At 54.5% G+C, this 17,730-nt stretch overlaps 1 protein-coding gene across 7 annotated transcripts in view; it reads left to right on the forward strand.

Annotated features, from left to right (window-relative positions):
* Nucleotides 1-17,730, forward strand: part of SHMT1 (serine hydroxymethyltransferase 1) — a 77,556-nt gene that overhangs the window by 58,277 nt on the left and 1,549 nt on the right. For all 7 annotated transcript variants that reach the window (XM_068531512.1, XM_068531513.1, XM_068531514.1 and 4 more), the window contains exons 2-10: nucleotides 3,591-3,705; nucleotides 5,258-5,403; nucleotides 9,989-10,104; nucleotides 10,362-10,522; nucleotides 12,938-13,019; nucleotides 13,408-13,620; nucleotides 15,211-15,327; nucleotides 16,495-16,617; nucleotides 17,514-17,630. In XM_068531512.1, coding sequence (XP_068387613.1) covers nucleotides 3,610-3,705; nucleotides 5,258-5,403; nucleotides 9,989-10,104; nucleotides 10,362-10,522; nucleotides 12,938-13,019; nucleotides 13,408-13,620; nucleotides 15,211-15,327; nucleotides 16,495-16,617; nucleotides 17,514-17,630 — 1,171 coding nt within the window. In that variant the 5' untranslated portion in view covers nucleotides 3,591-3,609. The remainder of the gene's footprint in view (nucleotides 1-3,590; nucleotides 3,706-5,257; nucleotides 5,404-9,988; nucleotides 10,105-10,361; nucleotides 10,523-12,937; nucleotides 13,020-13,407; nucleotides 13,621-15,210; nucleotides 15,328-16,494; nucleotides 16,618-17,513; nucleotides 17,631-17,730) is intronic.

Below are 17,730 nucleotides of genomic sequence, written 5' to 3' on the forward strand. Positions count from 1 at the left end.
TGTTTAATGGGGACAGAGTTTCAGTTTGGGAAGATGGAAGCGTTCTGGAGACGATGATGGGGATGGCTGCACGACAGTGTGAGTGTATTTAATGCCACTGAACTGTGCACTTATATCACAGTTCAAAAAAGATGAGAGAAGTTCAAGGTGTACTGTTTTCCAGCCAACCTCCAGACTCAGAAAATAGATGGTAAGTATGTCTTCCCTAAATATAGTATCAGTTAAAAATGATCTTCCCTCTGATCTAAAAAAGCAGTCTCAGGATCTTTGTCTCACTTGTTTGCCAGCTATCTGGGCGTCCCTCAGCCCTGGCAGGCTGGCATATGAACTAACCATCACATTCAGGATCTTTGCTTTTCTTACTGTAGTTTAGAATGCCCCAGGATATAATAGGTTCTATCTATAATAGATATTATTGATTTAATTGAAACAAGTCAAAGAACTTTGAAGTTATTGTTTGAATAAAGAATTCAGGCTTCTTCGTGGTTTAAAAAAAAAAGCTTAAATTAGAACTCAAGTTGGGTGTGGACTGAGCACTCCATTTGGGGGATGACTTGACCTGAGTGGGAACAGGATACATGGTGGAAAACTCCCCCACGGGGTTTCAGTGAGAGCAGCGGGGCACTGCCCGCCTAGGAGGGGGCGCCGGCTGCACAGAGAGCCCTCCCCGGGGTCGAGAAGGAACTGGGACTCCGAGTTTGCAACTTGGGTAAGAGAAGGGATTGCAGAGAGGTCAGAGGGCCACAGGTGGTGACGGACGCTGAGTGAGACGAGCGAGACCACAGCTGGAGAGCAGAGAGCAGTTTCTTCCTGAGCAGAGCCCGTCTGAATGCCTCTCAGGGACGGTTGTAGATCTGACTGTCCCGGGGGGAGGGCGGGGAGAGGGGGCTCCAAACAGACTTCAGTTACTTGGCGGTTGAGAAATACCTGCTCTGTGTTGCTTGCCACCTTTGAATCCTCTTTAACCTTGAGTAGTCGGTATTTAAAAGAAGCTTTTCTCTGAGATTCTAGGACCAGAGGGCCTGTTTTGTCTCTTGTGCTTTTTCTGTGGGTTTGCCACCTGCTGAGGGCATGTGGGAAGCCGGGCTTGAGTTAGGAGGAGCCGTGGGCAGGGTGCCCAGAGCACCCACGTCTCTCCACTGCTGGCACAACGTGGATGAGGTCCCGGCACGGTGGCCTGTGCTGCTTCTGCTGCTGAAGCATTCGTGGCATTTAAGTCCCAGCACTCACTGTTGGGTTTGTGGGAGTGGCCGCATTTCTAATCACGCTGTGCTCGTGTTAAAATAACGACTGCTTCAAAAGCCCCAGTTAGGGATATCCTGGTTAAAGTTTACTGATGGTGTCTTTTCAGTAGCTCTCCCAGAGATTAAGGAGGACCCCTGTGACTGGGAAACTATTAGCCTATTTATTTACTGGGTATATTTGTCTAGCAAATTATATTATCTGTATTTGTGTAGGAAGAACTGTGCTCTTTCTGCTGTGTCTCCCCTTTACTTTCGCCACTACCAGTCACAGCACTTCTGACACCAGACGGTTCCTTACCCAGCACTCCTGCCACACCAGCTGGTGTCTTACAGTTGAACTCAGTTCTGACACTAACCACACAGGTCAAGTGTTCCGTCCCAGCAGATAGCCTCCCCTGACCCACTTCAGGTGCCGTTGTGAGTATTGGGTCCCCAGGTGACCCACAGCTTCTGTCCGGCTTGCCTACAAATCCGAGGCTCCCAGGACCCCCCTGGATTGGAGCATTTGCTAGAGCAGCTCAAAGAACTCAGGGAGACACTTAACGTTCACCGGTTTATTAAAGGATGTGACAGAGGACACAGATGAGCAGCCACATGGAGAGAGAGAGGCACGGGGCAAGGCTGGGGAGGGTCCCTGTGGAGCTGGGGTGCATCACCCACTCGGTGTGGAATGTTCACCCACCTAGTTCGCTCCCCAGACCCTGTGCTACTGGGATGTTATGGGGGCTTCTTCCTGGAGGCCTGATGGATCATTAACCCCATTTCCAGCCCCCTCCCCTCTCTGGAGGAGTTGGGGCTGGCCGTGCGGGTGCTGCGAAGCTTCTCCTCGTGGTCTGGTCTTTCTGGTGGCCGGTCCCCATCCAGGAGCCCGCCCGGAGTCGCCTCATCAGGACAAAAGATACTCGCATCACCCAGGGAATCGCAGGGCTTTTAGGAGCAGAGACCTATGTATATATTATATATATTATATAGACACACCCAGCGCCCCGTCTGGCGTCCTCTCCTCCGACAGCCACTGTCCAGACAGAGCCCGCCCCCAGCTCTAGTCCTCGTGGCTCGGTTATCCACTTCATTTAGGGCGCTTGCTCTGTTTCCTGCTCGCCTCCCCCGGTAAGCGCCTCGGAGGTTCGGCCCGTTTGGTTCCCACTGTGCTCCCAATCCCAATGCCATGGCTGCTGCAGGCCTCCATCAAGTAATTGTTGAGGGAAAGGATTTGAAATGAAAACTTACCTAATTCATGGAGAGCACTGAAAAGCTGCCAACTATTGATTAAAGGAGGTCAGTTCCTGTAAATATTTAAGCTCTCACTTGAGCAGAAATACCACTGAGCTCAAATGCTCGTTCTTTGTGGGAACGTATGTTAAGACACACGCCTGTCCAGTCGGCTCTACTGCAGTGATGCCGAATCCAGGCGTGTGCCTCTGACCGTGGTCCTTACGGGAGGCCTGGGTTCCAGCCAGCGCGCGTGCGCTTTACCTGTAGCCCTGGCGGCGGGACGCTGGGCGCGTGGAGTGTGAGCTGGGGTCTGAGTCCGTCCTCCGTGGCCAGCGGGCTCTGCAGCCCTTGGCTAAGACACTTTTCTGAGTCTCATTTTCAGTGCTTGAAAAATGGAAGGAATAATACATAAGCCAGCAATTCACTTGCTCATTTGGCAAATGTTACTCCTGTATGGCTGTGCCTGGTACTGTGGGAGATTTTTAAAAAGTAACCTTCAGTCCTTGCCTTCAAGGAAGCTGGCTTAGAGCTAAGCCACAACTAGGATAAGTTCAGCTGTGAAGAGGGGATGTCGGGCTCCCCGAGGCTGGTTCGGCCTCGAGGCAAGGAGGGCGGATCTCCTGATGAACCGGTGACCAGCAGGGAGTCGCAGGCAGTCCCTCATGGTGGTTCTGCAACAGAGTCCTCGTGGTCTCCAGGTGGCTCTGGGGGCAAGGCTAACACGTGTGTCAGTACTTTGGCGACTCGGGAACTGACAGGTGGTACTGAGCTGTGACTGAGGGTTTTTTAATTATTTATTTTTGGCTGCATTGGGTCTTCGTTGCTGCGTACAGGCTTTCTCTAGTTGCGGCGAGCAGGGGCTACTCTTTGTTGCTGTGCACGGGCTTCTCATTGCGGTGGCTTCTCTTGTTGTGGAGCACAGGCTCTAGGCGCGCGGGCTTCAGTAGTTGCGGCGCGCAGGCTCAGTACTTGTGGTGCACGGGCTTAGTTGCTCCGCGGCATGTGGGATCCTCCTGGACCAGGGCTCGAACCTGTGTCCCCTGCATTGGCAGGCGGATTCTTAACCACTGTGCCACCAGGGAAGCCCCAAGCTGTGACTGAGTTTAATGTTGGAAGTTTTCCCATTTTTAGGCGACTCTGAACCAGCGTGATGGCGACTCCCGTCAACGGAGCCCCCATGGATGCCAACTTGTGGTCCTCGCATGAGAAGATGCTGGCGCAGCCCCTGAAAGACAATGACATGGAGGTGAGGCTGCGGGTCCTCTTGGATGTTCTGATGTTGGAGGCCCTTGTTCAGACCTCTAGTTCTCACTAGAAATAAACCGTGTTCGGGACAGCCTTGTGGTTTGGGTAAGAGGGCGGATTTATAGGCAGTGGCTGCAGAGTGGCTAAAAGTCCTTTGAGGGTAAATTTAAATATTTGAGTTTCTGCGAAGTGCAGAGCACTGTGCTGGCTGCTCCCGAGGAAAGGGGGACCGGTCGATCATTGAGATTTGACCTTACATTTTTCCTTACCTTCGGAGGAGTATTTCTAGAAGCATCTTTTATTTACGTATTTTTACAATAGCTTTATACGTGAGACGAGTGAATGCACTTACCGTACAAGTCACCCATTTAAAGTACACAGTTCAGTGGTTTTTAGAGTATTCACGATCACTTTTAGAACATTTTAATCCCTCCAAAAAGAAACCTCAAACCCATTAGCAGTCACCTCCATCCACCCCCCAAATTCCCAGCCCTAGGCAACCACTGGTCTATTTTCTGTCTCTGTGGATTTATCTAAACATCTCTCTTTTTTTTTTTTTAATTAATTAATTTGTTTTTGGCTGTGTTAGTTCTTCGTTTCTGTGCGAGGGCTTTCTCTAGTTGCGGCAAGCGGGGGCCACTCTTCATCGCGGTGCGTGGGCCTCTCACTATCGCGGCCTCTCTAGTTGCGGAGCACAGGCTCCAGACGCGCAGGCTCAGTAATTGTGGCTCACGGGCCTAGTTGCTCCGCGGCATGTGGGATCCTCCCAGACCAGGGCTCGAACCCATGTCCCCTGCACTGGCAGGCAGATTCTCAACCACTGCGCCACCAGGGAAGCCCCCTAAACATCTTTTTTTTTTTTTTTTTTTTTTTTTAAATTAATTAATTAATTAATTTATTTTTGGCTGTGTTGGGTCTTCGTTTCTGTGCCAGGGCTTTCTCTAGTTGCGGCGAGCGGGGGCCACTCTTCATCGCGGTGCGCGGGCCTCTCACTATCGCAGCCTCTCTTGTTGCGGAGCATAGGCTCCAGACACGCAGGCTCAGTAATTGTGGTTCACGGGCCCAGTTGTTCTGCGGCATGTGGGATCTTCCCAGACCAGGGCTCGAACCCGTGTCCCCTGCATTGGCAGGCGGATTCTCAACCACTGCACCACCAGGGAAGCCCCCTAAACATCTTTTATTTTAAGGAAGGGGAGCAAGCAACAAGGTTCAGGAGGGAAAACTTGGTGAAGTGTAGGGATGAAAAGAACAAGATGGTATAGAATTTAAAATTCTGTGGGATACGTGTTTTAAGGATCATCTTCTCTTCCATCGTTTTGTTTTCCTTAATTCATTTTCTATTAATTCCTTCCCAGGTGCTAAAAGCTTTGAGGAAGATTTCCTCTGTTCCTTAGGTGCTGTGGGAATCACCTTAGTCCGGTTATGCTCGGCTTCTGAGGGCAAAGTATGAGTGTGTAATACTGTCTCTTCTCTTTACTCGGTTATGGCTTTGATCAGAGCAAAACGTTCAACTGAAACGTCCCAGTGTTCAGCGTCTGTTCTCTTCTCGTCAGGTTTACAACATCATTAAGAAGGAGAGTAACCGGCAGAGGGTCGGACTGGAGCTGATCGCGTCAGAGAACTTTGCCAGCCGGGCTGTTCTGGAGGCCCTGGGTTCTTGCTTAAACAACAAGTACTCCGAGGGGTACCCGGGCCAAAGGTACGTGAGTGCCATCCAGGCCTGCCTCCGAGGCCGTGAATCAGGATGGAGTCTAAAACTGTGGAAATTTCAGAAAATAGCCAGGTTCTCAACAGCGGGGCCTTCTGTTTCCTCTCTTACAGTTACCAGAGGGTGGCAGCACCAATGCTGTCAGGGCAGGATAGTCGGGGTCCGTTGGACCGTCCCCCTGGGGCCTTTCTGGAATAACAGCCGGGCCCAAAGGGGCAGCTGCTGGCTGTGGCTGAACCTCCAGAGGAATGTCAGTGCTTAGTGGAGGCTTGTGTGGGGAATCGCATCCGTAGCAGGAAGGGGACCCCGAAGTGAAAATAACCTCTCATACTAGAAAGCGTTTCAGCATTTTAAATGCTGGATCTACCTACCCAGTGATTTCGGTCAACTCTTTCACCGTGAGAACCACAAGAGGTCATGTTCGTTTTTGGTTTTTAGTACAGTCATCATCCGGCAGAGATGGTGATTCCAGAATTTAACACGAGGTTTTTGCAAATTTGTACACTTGTGTCCCAAAGGACACGGAAAAGGGAGAGGGTCACCTTGGAGTGGAGATGCCATTCTACACTGATTAGAGGGTCAGCACTTTTGGCCCCCGACACCCAACCCCCTGGGAGGGGCGGGGCGGGGCCGGGCAGCCAGAGGGCAGTGGTTGTGGGTCACAAACCTCCCTTACCTTGTCCCACGCGTCTCCTTCATTAAGCTGTTCCCAAGGCGAGTCCTTCATGATAGACCAGTGATCATAAGTAAAGCACTTTCCTGAGTCCCGAGTTGTTCCAGTGAATTATTGAACCTGAAGGGGTGAGGACCCCAGAATTTGTAGCCACCTTGGGCAGCAGTGCGGGTGGCCTGGTGACCGGGGACTTTCTCCTGACGTCTGAAGTGGGGGGCAGACTTGTGGGCCTGAGCCCTCAGCCCGTGGGTCCGTGCTAACTCTGGGTGGTCAGTGTCGGAACCAAGCGGAATCACTGGACACCTAGTTGGTGTCCGAGAATTGGCCGTCGATGTTGGAAAACCACACACACTCCAAACCCCAGGCTGCCCCGGGGGTTCCGGCATTTCCAGCTGACTTTGTAGAAAATGCTTCGGTGCCTCTGTACAGAGAGGTGTGGTACGGAAGCCTTGCTGCTTCCTGCCGGGGCTGAGGGCGCCGTGGCCACAGCAGTACCCACCCCACCCCCCAGCCCTGTTCCCGTGACGACATGAGTGAGGGGCATCCGCTCTCTGGAGGGTCAAGTCGACTTGAAGATCGTGGCTTGGATCCCAGGCCAAAACCGAATCCCTAGCCCAGAACAGAACGGGGCGTGCGGGGGCTGGTGAGGGGAGGAGGGGATGGAGAGGAAAGTGTGGGTGGGGAGGAACAGCAGCCGGGGCCGCGTTTCCGCTCCCTGAGCACTCGCTGACTTTCTTCACCCCCCAGCCTCATTTTCTCGCATTTTAGCAGCGCGAAGCGTGGTCACACGCCCTCATTTTTAGGTATCCACAGCCCGACCACAAAGTCAGCATGCTCACCCCTTTTGAGATAAGGAATTGGGGAATACGTGACGGAGGCTGCCCCAGTCCGATGGGCCCTGTTGCCACGTGGCTCCTGCCACAGCTCCCGGCTGCCTCTGTGGGAGGCTTGCAGTGACCTCAGATCCCGTCCTTCTTTGCTCCCCTGGAAAATGGTGCAGCCTGACATCCTGCCCCTCCACAGCTCTGTCCCTGGCGTGGGCTGCTCTCCCGCAAGCTGTGGGAGACCAGGCCCTTTGGGTCACAGAGCAGGGAGTGTGAGGCGGAAGGCACCCTCCAGATCAGTCCGTGAAGCCCCTTTCAGCTGCAAGACTAGTTCTGTGGTTTTCAGTTCCTTCCCTGAACCAAATAAGACTGTCGTTAAAAACTTAAATAGGTGTGTAGATAATTAACTCATTTATTCATGGTAAAGTACTCTTTTAAGAGGTGATTATTAACCATTTTCATTTTCATGTTTTGTTAGTAACGTCAGTTAACCTTTTGGAACATTATTAGTGATCAGGGTTAATATTTGAAAACAATATTGATCTAGCATTAACGGCTGCCTGATACAAGTTGAAAAACAAAGTTCTGGTTTTTATTTTCTATCACAGTTTTATTGAGATGTAATATGTGTGCCGTTCAGTCCCCCCAGATAAAGTGTTCAATTCTGTGGCCCCCAAGAGTATGGTAGAAGGGTATCGGGACTTTGTCCCATTCCTGACACAGCTCCCAAGTCCTTTGAGCAGCTTTTGTTACTCACGATGAGCCCTTCCCACCAAGCCTAGTGTGTGTTAAGGGGGTGACACTTGGTGGCCCCTCGAGCGCTTCGGGATGAGGGCTGGTGGCCTGACTGGAGAGCTGGAGACCCAGTCAGTCGCGGCAGCCGATCTCACCGGTCAGGCCTCACAGAACCCTGAGCAGCGGGGCTTGGGGACCGTCCTGCCTGGCGGACACATCAAGGTGCTGGGAGGGTGGCGCCTGGGGGGAGCGTGGAAGCTCCAAGCCCCTTCCCCATACCCTGCCCATGCATCTCTTCATTTGTCCTGAGCTGTGTCCTTTATTTATTTTTTTATCTTTTAAATTTATTTTATTTATTTATTTTTGGCTGCATTGGGTCTTCGTTGCTGCGCGCGGGCTTTCTCTAGTTGCAGCGAGCGGGGGCTACTCTTTGTTGTGGTGCGCGGGCTTCTCGTTGCGGTGGCTTCTCTTGTTGAGGAGCACGGGCTCTAGGCGCACGGGCTTCAGCAGTTGTGGCACACGGGCTCAGTAGTTGTGGTGCGCGGGCTCTAGAGTGCAGTCTCAGTAGCTGTGGTGCATGGGCTTAGTTGCTTCGCGGCATATGGGATCTTCCCGGACCAGGGCTTGAACCCATGTCCCCTGCGTTGGCAGGCGGATTCTTAACCACTGTGCCACCAGGGAAGCCCAAGTTGTGTCCTTTATAATTTACCGGGACCAGTAAGTAAAGTGCCGCCCTGAGTTCTGTGAGTCCTTCTAGCAATTGCTGGACCTAAGGGGGTGTTACCGGAACCCCAGGCTCATCACACGGAATGGGGGGGCCCGAACCTTGCAGGTCCTGTAGGTCTGGCGCTAACTCGGGGCAGCTAGGTCAGAGCTGAACTGTAGGGCAACAGGGTTGTCAGAGCTGGTCCGTGTGAGGAAAAAAACCCACACGTTTGGTGTCTGAAGTGTTGTGAGTACAAACTTCACATTCCCCCTCTTTAGTGTGGTAAAATACACATACCGTAAAAGTTACCATTTTTAAGTGAAAACTTCAGTGACATTAAGTACACTCTTGATATGGTGACCATCCGTCTCCAGAACTTTTCCATGTTGTGGAAGCAAAGCTCTGTACCCGTGAAACAGTAACTCTGGCCAACAGGCACACGCAAGACGTTCAGCATCACTGACCCTCGGGGAAATGCCAAGCAAAACCACGGTGAGAGACCACCTCACACCCCCTAGGATGGCTACTATCAAAAACACAGAAAGTGACAATTGTTGGCGTGGATGTGGAGAAACTGAAGCCTTGTGCACTGTTGGTGGGAATGTGAAACGGTGCCGCCACTATGGAAAACAGTATGGAGTTTCCTTAAAAAAAACTAAAAATAGAACTATCATATGATCCGGCAATCCCACTCCTGGGTGTTTAGCCAATAGAGTTGAAAGCAGGACTTCAAATAGATGATTGTACACCCATGTTCATTGCAGTGTTATTCACAAGAACCAACAGGTGGAAGTAACCCAAGTGTCCACTGATGGATGAGTGGAGACACAAACTGTGGTCCATCCATACAGTGGAATGTCCTTCAGCCTCAAAAAAGAAGGAAATCCTGACACTTGTTCCAACGTGGATAAACCTTGAGGACATTACGCTCAATGAAATAAACCAGTCACAAAAAGTCAAATACTGTATGATTCCACGTAGATGAAGTTCCTGGAATTGTCACAACAAAGTAGAACCGTGGTTTCCAGGGGCAGGAAGGGGGTGGGGAGCTGTTGTTCAGTGGGTACAGAGTTTCAGTTTTGCAAGATGAAAACGTTCTGGAGATCTGTTACACAGCAAAGTGAATATACTTATCAATGTAACGCTACTGAACTGAATGCTTAAAAATGGTTAAGACGGCAAATTTTATGTTATGTGCTTTTCAGTATACTCAAACAATGTATATACATTTAGTTTAAAATTTTTAGAGCTGTTTGTGACCACAAGGCCTAAGTGTTAAAAATTTCTTCTGGATTGAGTTATTACAAGTATTAGTATACAAATGATAAAAAATACAAACGCATGATAAATTTTGATATGGAATTACTCAACCAAAAGTAAAATTTTATTAGAATGCAACCACTGTTCCCCACCCCGCCCCTGTGAATTGACTCCTGTGGGCACCTTACATAGGTGATCACACAGCCGTGACAGTGTCCCCAAGGTCCGTCCGCCCCTCCTCACAGATGGGCAGACACAGCCCCCTGGGCGCTGGCGGAAGCTGTCGCGTGGGTTCAGGGTGCGCGTTCTCACCCTTGCTCCTCCGTCCTCAGTGCAGAGGTGGGCTGCGTGGGCCCACGTCCCCTGCCTTCCCCGCAGGTACTATGGCGGGACGGAATTCATCGATGAGCTGGAGGTCCTTTGTCAGAAGCGAGCGCTGCAGGTCTATGGCCTGGACCCCCAGGGCTGGGGAGTCAACGTCCAACCCTACTCAGGTAATCACCACGTCCAGACAGGCCTGGGCAGCCCCGTTCTGCCAGCCTCCCGGGGATCCCGCTGGGCTTGGGGTCTTCCCCCATCGCCCTCGGCTGCTAGCTACACGAGCGCCTCCCGGGCAGCCCCCATCTCTGAATGTCCCCACCAGGGGCACCTGGGGCCAGAGGAGTGCATCGCGGCCAGGCCTGTTCTGGCCACCCTGGTCGACGGCCTTGTGGGCAGGAGTAATCGCACCTCCCTGGTCTGCCCGCTCCAGGCTCCCCCGCAAACTTCGCGGTGTACACAGCCCTGGTGGAGCCCCATGGCCGCATCATGGGCCTGGACCTGCCCGACGGGGGCCACCTGACCCACGGGTTCATGACCAACAAGAAGAAGATCTCCGCTACGTCCATCTTTTTCGAATCTATGCCCTACAAGGTACAAGTGCGTCTCTCCGTAGCTCCACAGCCCGTTCTCAAAGCCTCCAGCGCTGGGCGCGCCCGTGGGAATACGGAGCTTCGTTCCCAGGCACTTCAGGAAGTACCCCTGTCAGTGTCGTTTCCCTGCCCTGGGGACCCTCGGGCGCTCAGGGCTCGCAGGGGACGGAGCGCTAGGGGCTGAGCTGAGGGGCAGGGAGACGGGCGGGGAGGCGACTGCCCAGGGCTTTCAGGCGCAGTCAGGGTGCTGGCTGGTCCAGAACCGGGGAGAGGGGTGACAGCCAGACCCCCCAGGGGTGGCCCCAGCACACAGCCCTCCACGCCGGCTGAGTCCCTGCAGCCGGGGGGCTAGAGCCGGGGCTGTGCGGCCACCCATGCCTGGCATGGTGAGAGTAGCCTGTGTCTACACCCCCGCCCCCGCCAGACCTGACTTCAGCCAGCTGCACCCAGTACCCGCCTGTGCCTGGCATGGGACGGGCCCTCGTCATCATAAACAGTGTGGTCAAAAACCACATGTAAGGTTGGTGGGCTCGTGGAGGCGTGGCGACTTATCAACGGGGATGACCAGAGTGGGGTGGACGGCAGGTAACCTGCATCCTGGCTTGTGGTGCGGTCGTGCACAGGGTGCTGCTTCCTTGTGTCCGGACCCGTCTCCGGTGTTTCTTGTCGAATGGCCGTTCCTGGTCATTTCCTCGTGCCCCCACCCACCGAGCCACGGCAGCCACGCAGCATTACGCTTGCTGACCTAACTTTGCTCTTCGAAAAATCCAGCCAGCGGGGTCCCTCCCCTGCCCGCCGGGCTGCCTCCCTGCCGGGCCGCTCCCCAGCCCCTGCCCTCTCTGCGGGACTGTCACCTCCCGGCAGTCGCCCCGCACGGGCAGACAGAGGAGCCGCAGCAGGAATCCCTCCTCTCCTCTTCTTGTTGCTGCTCTGGCCCCTCTGTGGTTTGTGACGAATGCCTGTGAATCCTTCCAGGAGCTGTTGTATTGTTGAATTTTCAAGATTTAAAAAGATACAAAAAACCTTTTTAAAAAATCCCACAAATTTAAAAAGCAAAATGTGGAGGAAGAGAGTAGCAGCAGATTTTGGGTTTTTTTTGGTAATTAATCTCCTTTGAAACTTTTTTAGAATTATGTCCAATTTTTTACTGTGGGTCAGCTGTTGATTTTTTATTGAGACAGCAGGTGACTGAGGAGGAACCGGTTCACGCCCTTGAAACAAAGCCCCAGACCAAGCCCCCGAGCACCCTTTAGCCGGGTCCCAGCACGTCTCACACAAGCTCTGTAACCGTGCTAAGCTGTAGGCACCTTTTTCATTTGGAAAGGGCGCCCACCCAACCTGAATCCTCCCCCGCCCGGGGGCAGGGGCTTCCAACCACCTCCTCCCCGGGGGCTCCCATGCCCCTGAAGTCTCCCTGCAGTGACCCCTCTGTGGTTGTGTCCACTCCCCAGCACAAATGCTTTAACACAACTTTAATAAACTGGAATTACTAAGAAATGTGTTCCCCCCGCCCCCCGAAAAAAAAAGGCGTTGTGTTTTACACGCTGCACATGGATCCGTGGTCTGCTGGGAAAGGATTTCTGTGTATGGGGTGAGGTCGGCGCCCAGGGGACAGGTGGGCACCCATCTGGCCTAGTGCCGCGACCAGAAGACCTCCTTCCTGCAGGGCCCCCCGTCCTCACCAAGCGGGTGGCCTTCCAGCACAAGGGATTCTGCTTCTGGGATCAGTTCTGTCCATCAGATCGTCCTGCAAGCACGCGCTGCCTTAATTACTCTTTTTAGGTGTTTTAAAGTTTTTCTCAATAGTGCTTTGTGCGGAGGTCTTGTTCATCTTTTGTTAAATATTTTACAGTTTTTCGAAACTAATGTAATGATATTAATAAAATTTCGTTTTCTGTTTTTTCCCGCTTATATATATATACACACAAATATAATTGACCTTTGTTTTTCAGCCCTGTGTCCGGGGGCCTTGCTGATCCATTACTGGTTCTAAGGGGCTCACCTCTGGTGCCCAGGCCTTTGTGGTGCTCAATCGAGGTGTCTGAGTAGCGTCAGCCTGGGTGGCCTTTGGGTCCCCGAGCCTTTCTCTCTTCTTTTCGCCTCATGTGTCTGGACTAGACGGACATGGGGTGAGGCGGCGGGGCCTTCGCACCTGCACACGTGCTGCATGTTTGTCCCTCTGTTTCCTTCTGCAGCGAGTCAGGAGCAGGGCTCACTCTTCCCCCAGGACCCCCAGGGCATCCTATCTGAGAGCCATGATGCCTGGTTGCCTAAGCGCTTGTGCCCCGTCTCGCCCTCAAGTCCTGGTTGGCGGCGAGGGGAGCAAAGAGCTCTGGCCAGGTGGAGGGAGTCCTCTTACCCTCGACAGCCGGGCAGGAAGAAGTGGCCCAAGCCCCCGTCTCCGTGCCGTCCACAGGTGAACCCCGACACCGGCTACATCAACTACGACCAGCTGGAGGAGAACGCCCGCCTCTTCCACCCGAAGCTCATCATCGCAGGTGAGGAGCCCGGCGGGGCCCCAGCCTCTCACAAACAAGCTTGTGTGCTGTTCCCACCCTGTCCTCACTCCCTGCTGGTTTCTGCCGCGCAGCTGAGCTGCTTGGGTCTATTTCCTTTTCTCTCAGGACCGTCAGTCCTGCACTGTTCCCCAGAAGCATCTGGACATGTTGGCCCCTGCCTAGTTGGGCTGGTAATGGCCGGGGGCCGCCCCAGCCACGCGACACAGGGGCAGAGAGCAGGGTGTCGCCTTTGGCACAGGCGGGATTTGCAGGCGTCCCTCGTTTCCATCCTCAGGCCTTAGACGGGGCAAGGCTGGCTTTCAGACGCCGTGCCCAACCGAGGCGGCTCTGCTCTCGAGCTGACTCAGCGTCACCCTTGCCGTCTCAGGGACCAGCTGCTACTCCCGGAACCTGGACTACGCCCGGCTGCGCAAGATCGCTGACGACAACGGGGCGTATCTCATGGCCGACATGGCGCACATCAGCGGGCTGGTGGCGGCCGGCGTGGTGCCCTCCCCCTTCGAGCACTGCCACGTGGTGTCCACCACCACCCACAAGACCCTGCGGGGCTGCCGCGCCGGCATGATCTTCTACAGGAAGGGTGCGCTCCTGGCGGGGCCGGGGCTGCCTTTCTTCTTGGGGCCCACGGTCAGTTTAGGGAGCAGGGAAGACTGACCCCGATGCTGTAACGAGCAGGAAGCCCTGAGCCCGGCTGTCCAGGTCCGGGGAAGGGGGAGGGGAAGGGCGTCCTAGGGGCCAGCGTCCTGTGGCTCAGCTTACCCTGTTGAGTGGAAGACGCTGGGGTGACAGGAGGGTGTGCGTGGCTGGCGGGGCTCCAGGAGACCTCGCCGTGTGGCATTATTTTGGTGAACTTACCGTAGCATATTTCTCCCAGAGAAAGACTCAGTAATCAAACCGTAAGACACTGATGTGTAAACCATAGGAGTTTGTCGTTTGAGTGAGGAATTTCTCCTTCCCATGATGGAGCCTACGTGTATGTGTTCCCTTATTTGGGATTCCCATTCCTGAGAAGCAGGATTAGGGTCCCATAGTCTTCAGTCCCGGTGCACTAACCTCACGTCAGCAGAGAGAACCCCCCTCTGGTGACCGCATCTCACTTTACCCCCTGCGGGACCCCCTTGCTCAGCTGCTGGCCAGGACTGGATACACCACGTGCCCACTGGGCTTCTCAGGGCCCTGCTGCCTCTGTGCCCCTCAGAGGCCCCACCTCAGCTGTGTTCAGGTTTCTGAGGCAGGCGGCCTTTCCCACCCGCTGGGGAGACATTTGTTTTCCCCACTGTATGTTGGTGATGTTCGATTGACCCTCCAGGCAGAGCAAGTCCTGGCTCTGCCACGGATGTGCTGTGTGATCTTGGGCTAGTTGTGCAGCCTCTCTGAGCCTCAATTCCTCACCTCCAGAGTAGGGATCGTAATAATTGTACCTGTCCCTGGGGACTGCTGTTGCGATGATTGAATGAATGAATTTAGGGGAACTGCTCAGAGCAGTTCCTGCCTCACAGGAAGCTCCATGGAGACACTGGCAGCTCCTATTACTGGTCCTTAACTTTTCTCAGAAAGGAAGCTGCTTCTCCGTTTCTGGCCAAATGAGTCACGTCTCCCCCAAAGGAGTCATCTTGGAAGACTGCTCTCTCGGAGCAGTTATTTATTACTCTTTCAGCGGAGGGACATTTTCATCCTTCCTTTCATCTCTTTTTTTTTTTTTTTGGCTGCGTTGGGTCTTTGTTGCTGCACGCGGGTTTTCTCTAGTTACGGTGCACGGGCTTCTCATTGCACGGGCAAGCACGGGCTCTAGGCACGTGGGCTTCAGTAGTTGTGGCATGCAGACTCAGTAGTTGTGCGCGGGCTCAATAGTTGTGGCTTGCAGGCTCTAGATTGCAGGCTCAGTAGTTGTGGCACATGAGCTTAGTTGCTCCGTGGCATGTGGGATCTTCCCGGACCAGGGCTCGAACCCGTGTCCCCTGCACTGGCAGGTGGATTTTTAACCACTGCACCACCAGGGAAGCCCCTTCCTTTGACCTTTGAAGGGTGGTTCCCTCACCCAGCCCCCCTGGGAGCAAGCACCCTGCCTGGCCTACAGCATCGCCTCCAGGAGTGGGGCCGGGTCTGTGTCCAGGTGGGGAGAAAACAGAGGGGATGGCCTTTCCCATGTCCCGTGTTGTCCTTTGTCCAGGAGTGCGCAGCGTGGACCCGAAGACGGGCAGAGAGACTCGCTACAACCTGGAGTCACTCATCAACTCTGCCGTGTTCCCAGGCCTGCAGGGGGGGCCCCACAACCACGCCATTGCTGGTAACGCAGACCCACCCTGCCCAGGCCCCGCGGCCACACGCCTCGGGCGGCTCCCCCATAGCCCGTCCCCCAGAGCATGTGCCCTGTCTAAGAGGTGCTCACGAGGCAGAGAAGGGGAGCAGTGCGTATGTCAGCAGGGACAGAGGTGACGGCCACTCCACTGAGTCGGGCAGGCCCCACCTGAGCCCCTGAGAAACCACGGGGAGGGGACCTGACAACGGAAGACTGCACAGCCGAAGGAGCACGTGAGCGGGCGGGCGGCCCTCCCCTGGTCTCCTGGCCTCCAGGGGAGGGGACGGCGACAACTGTGTCTGACCCTCGGCCTTGACTTTGGGGCTATGCTGGTACCTCCTAGGTCCTATTCCACCACAGCCCAGCAGCTGTCATAGACATACTCCTTCTCTGGTTGTACCCGAGCCTTAGAAAATCTGATGACCTCAGAGCTTTTACTCTGTCTTTGGAGCAAAGCAGTTGGTGGAGGAGCCAGGACAAAGGTGTCCCGTCCCCATTGGGAGACTGTCGGGAGAAGTACCAGTGTATGCAAGAAGGGGCGTGGAGGGAGCAGTGAAGGGGGAGTTTTAGGCTCCAGGGTGGGCAGGGGCAGCTCCCCTTACACCCAGCCGCTCAGCGCCCTCCAGTGGTGGGATGCCAGCCCTCCAGCCTCTCCAGGCCGTTTCCCACACACGGACTGGGGGCTCCTGTGCCAGGACGTGGGCGCCTGGTTTGCATCCTCCTCCACCTTCTGCGCCCCTTCAAGCAGCCCTGGGGATCGAACAAGGTCCCAGAGGAGTCTGGGTGTGCAGGGAGATCAGGCCTGTACCTCTCATCTGGGCTCTGCTCTGGAAGGTGCATAATTTGGCATCAAAGCGTCAGCAGCTAAGTGATCCGTTTTCACACATCGAGCTTAAGAAGGACAAAATCCATCTTGCCAGGAACAGCTCTCCCCTGGTGATTTCCTTAGCCCGAAACTTCATGCTGGAGAGAGGCCGCCTCAAAAGCACTTGCTCAGAGAGAGAGGTCTGAGGCTTAGCCGGGCAGTTGCAGGGTTAAAAGAGATCATTTTGGGAGGAGATGTAACCCGCCGCCCTGGGTGACACTGAGAAGCTGGGAAGGCCGAGTGGAGACGGGTGTTTCTTTGACTCACGGTCTGTCTTCATCTCCTGCCAGGGGTGGCGGTGGCCCTGAAGCAGGCCATGACTCCGGAGTTCAGAGTCTACCAGCGCCAGGTGCTGGCCAACTGCAGGGCTCTGGCCGAGGCCTTGATGGGGCTGGGCTACAAAGTGGTCACAGGTATGACAGGAACCGAGCCCTGAGGGCAGCCTTGCTCCTGCTTGAGTCTCGTCCAGGCCCTGTCAGGGTGTGGCTGTAGGGTTGTGGCCTGGGCACGGTGGCCGCAGCCATGGGGTGACTCGGGACCCCCTCAGCTCTGTATACACGACCTCGTTCAAACCTCGAGATAGCCTTGGGAATCACTGGTCTTATTTTACAAATGGGCATCTGAGGTTCCTAAAGCCACGCGGCAAGCAAGGGGGCTGTGTGTCCAGAGCCACACATCCGCTTAGGCCACGTGCGTCTTTGAAGCCGTGGTCATCGCCTAAGTCAGCGATGGGGATCTAGTTAACACGGGGATTAACAAGAGTTCAAAGTGAAGATCAGGTGCTTGGAAGATTCCTGGGTGGCCTTGGGCCGCTCCAGAAAGTTCTTCCATATCTCTTCTGCACCACTTTGAAAATACTATCATCCTCATAGGATTGGGGTTAAAGCACACAATGGGCTGGCAGTGTCTGCACCTGACGTGCCCGTCACTTAGATCGCCCACTGCCTGCTACTCTAAGGCCCCCTTAGAGGGAGCCTTGAGGGTGGACTTAGAGAGAAGGGGGACATTCCCAGATGATGTCATCACCCCAACAGGCTTCCAGGCGCTGCCCTGGCACCTGACAGGTTGGGACGTGGCAGCGGGCCGTCTGGGCTGGCCGTTTGCCCTCAGCCCCCTCTGCATCCTCAGGTTCCCTTTTTAAACTACTCTGTGCTTCTCAAACTCTGAGGCCCTGGGGCATGTGGTCTTTAGCAGGTGATGAAAGCCCCTCAGGACACGTGGTGGGGGTCACACCCCCCCCATTTCTTTGGAAGAGAGATTCCTTCACTCAGCACTGGGTCGCCTTCCATGTGTCTAACCTGGTTTCCAGGTGGTTCTGACAACCACTTGATCCTCGTGGACCTCCGCTCCAAAGGCACGGACGGCGGCCGGGCTGAGAAGGTGCTGGAAGCCTGTTCTATCGCCTGCAACAAGAACACCTGCCCAGGTGAGCGTCCTCAGTCCCCTCCTGTCTGCACCTCTCAAGGCCGATGGTGACTTGGCTCTGGGGACAAGACGTGCAGCGCAGGACAGGGGCCAGGCCGTGC

Source organism: Eschrichtius robustus, chromosome 20 (genome assembly GCF_028021215.1).
Source record: "Eschrichtius robustus isolate mEscRob2 chromosome 20, mEscRob2.pri, whole genome shotgun sequence".
Lineage (NCBI taxonomy): Eukaryota > Metazoa > Chordata > Mammalia > Artiodactyla > Eschrichtiidae > Eschrichtius > Eschrichtius robustus.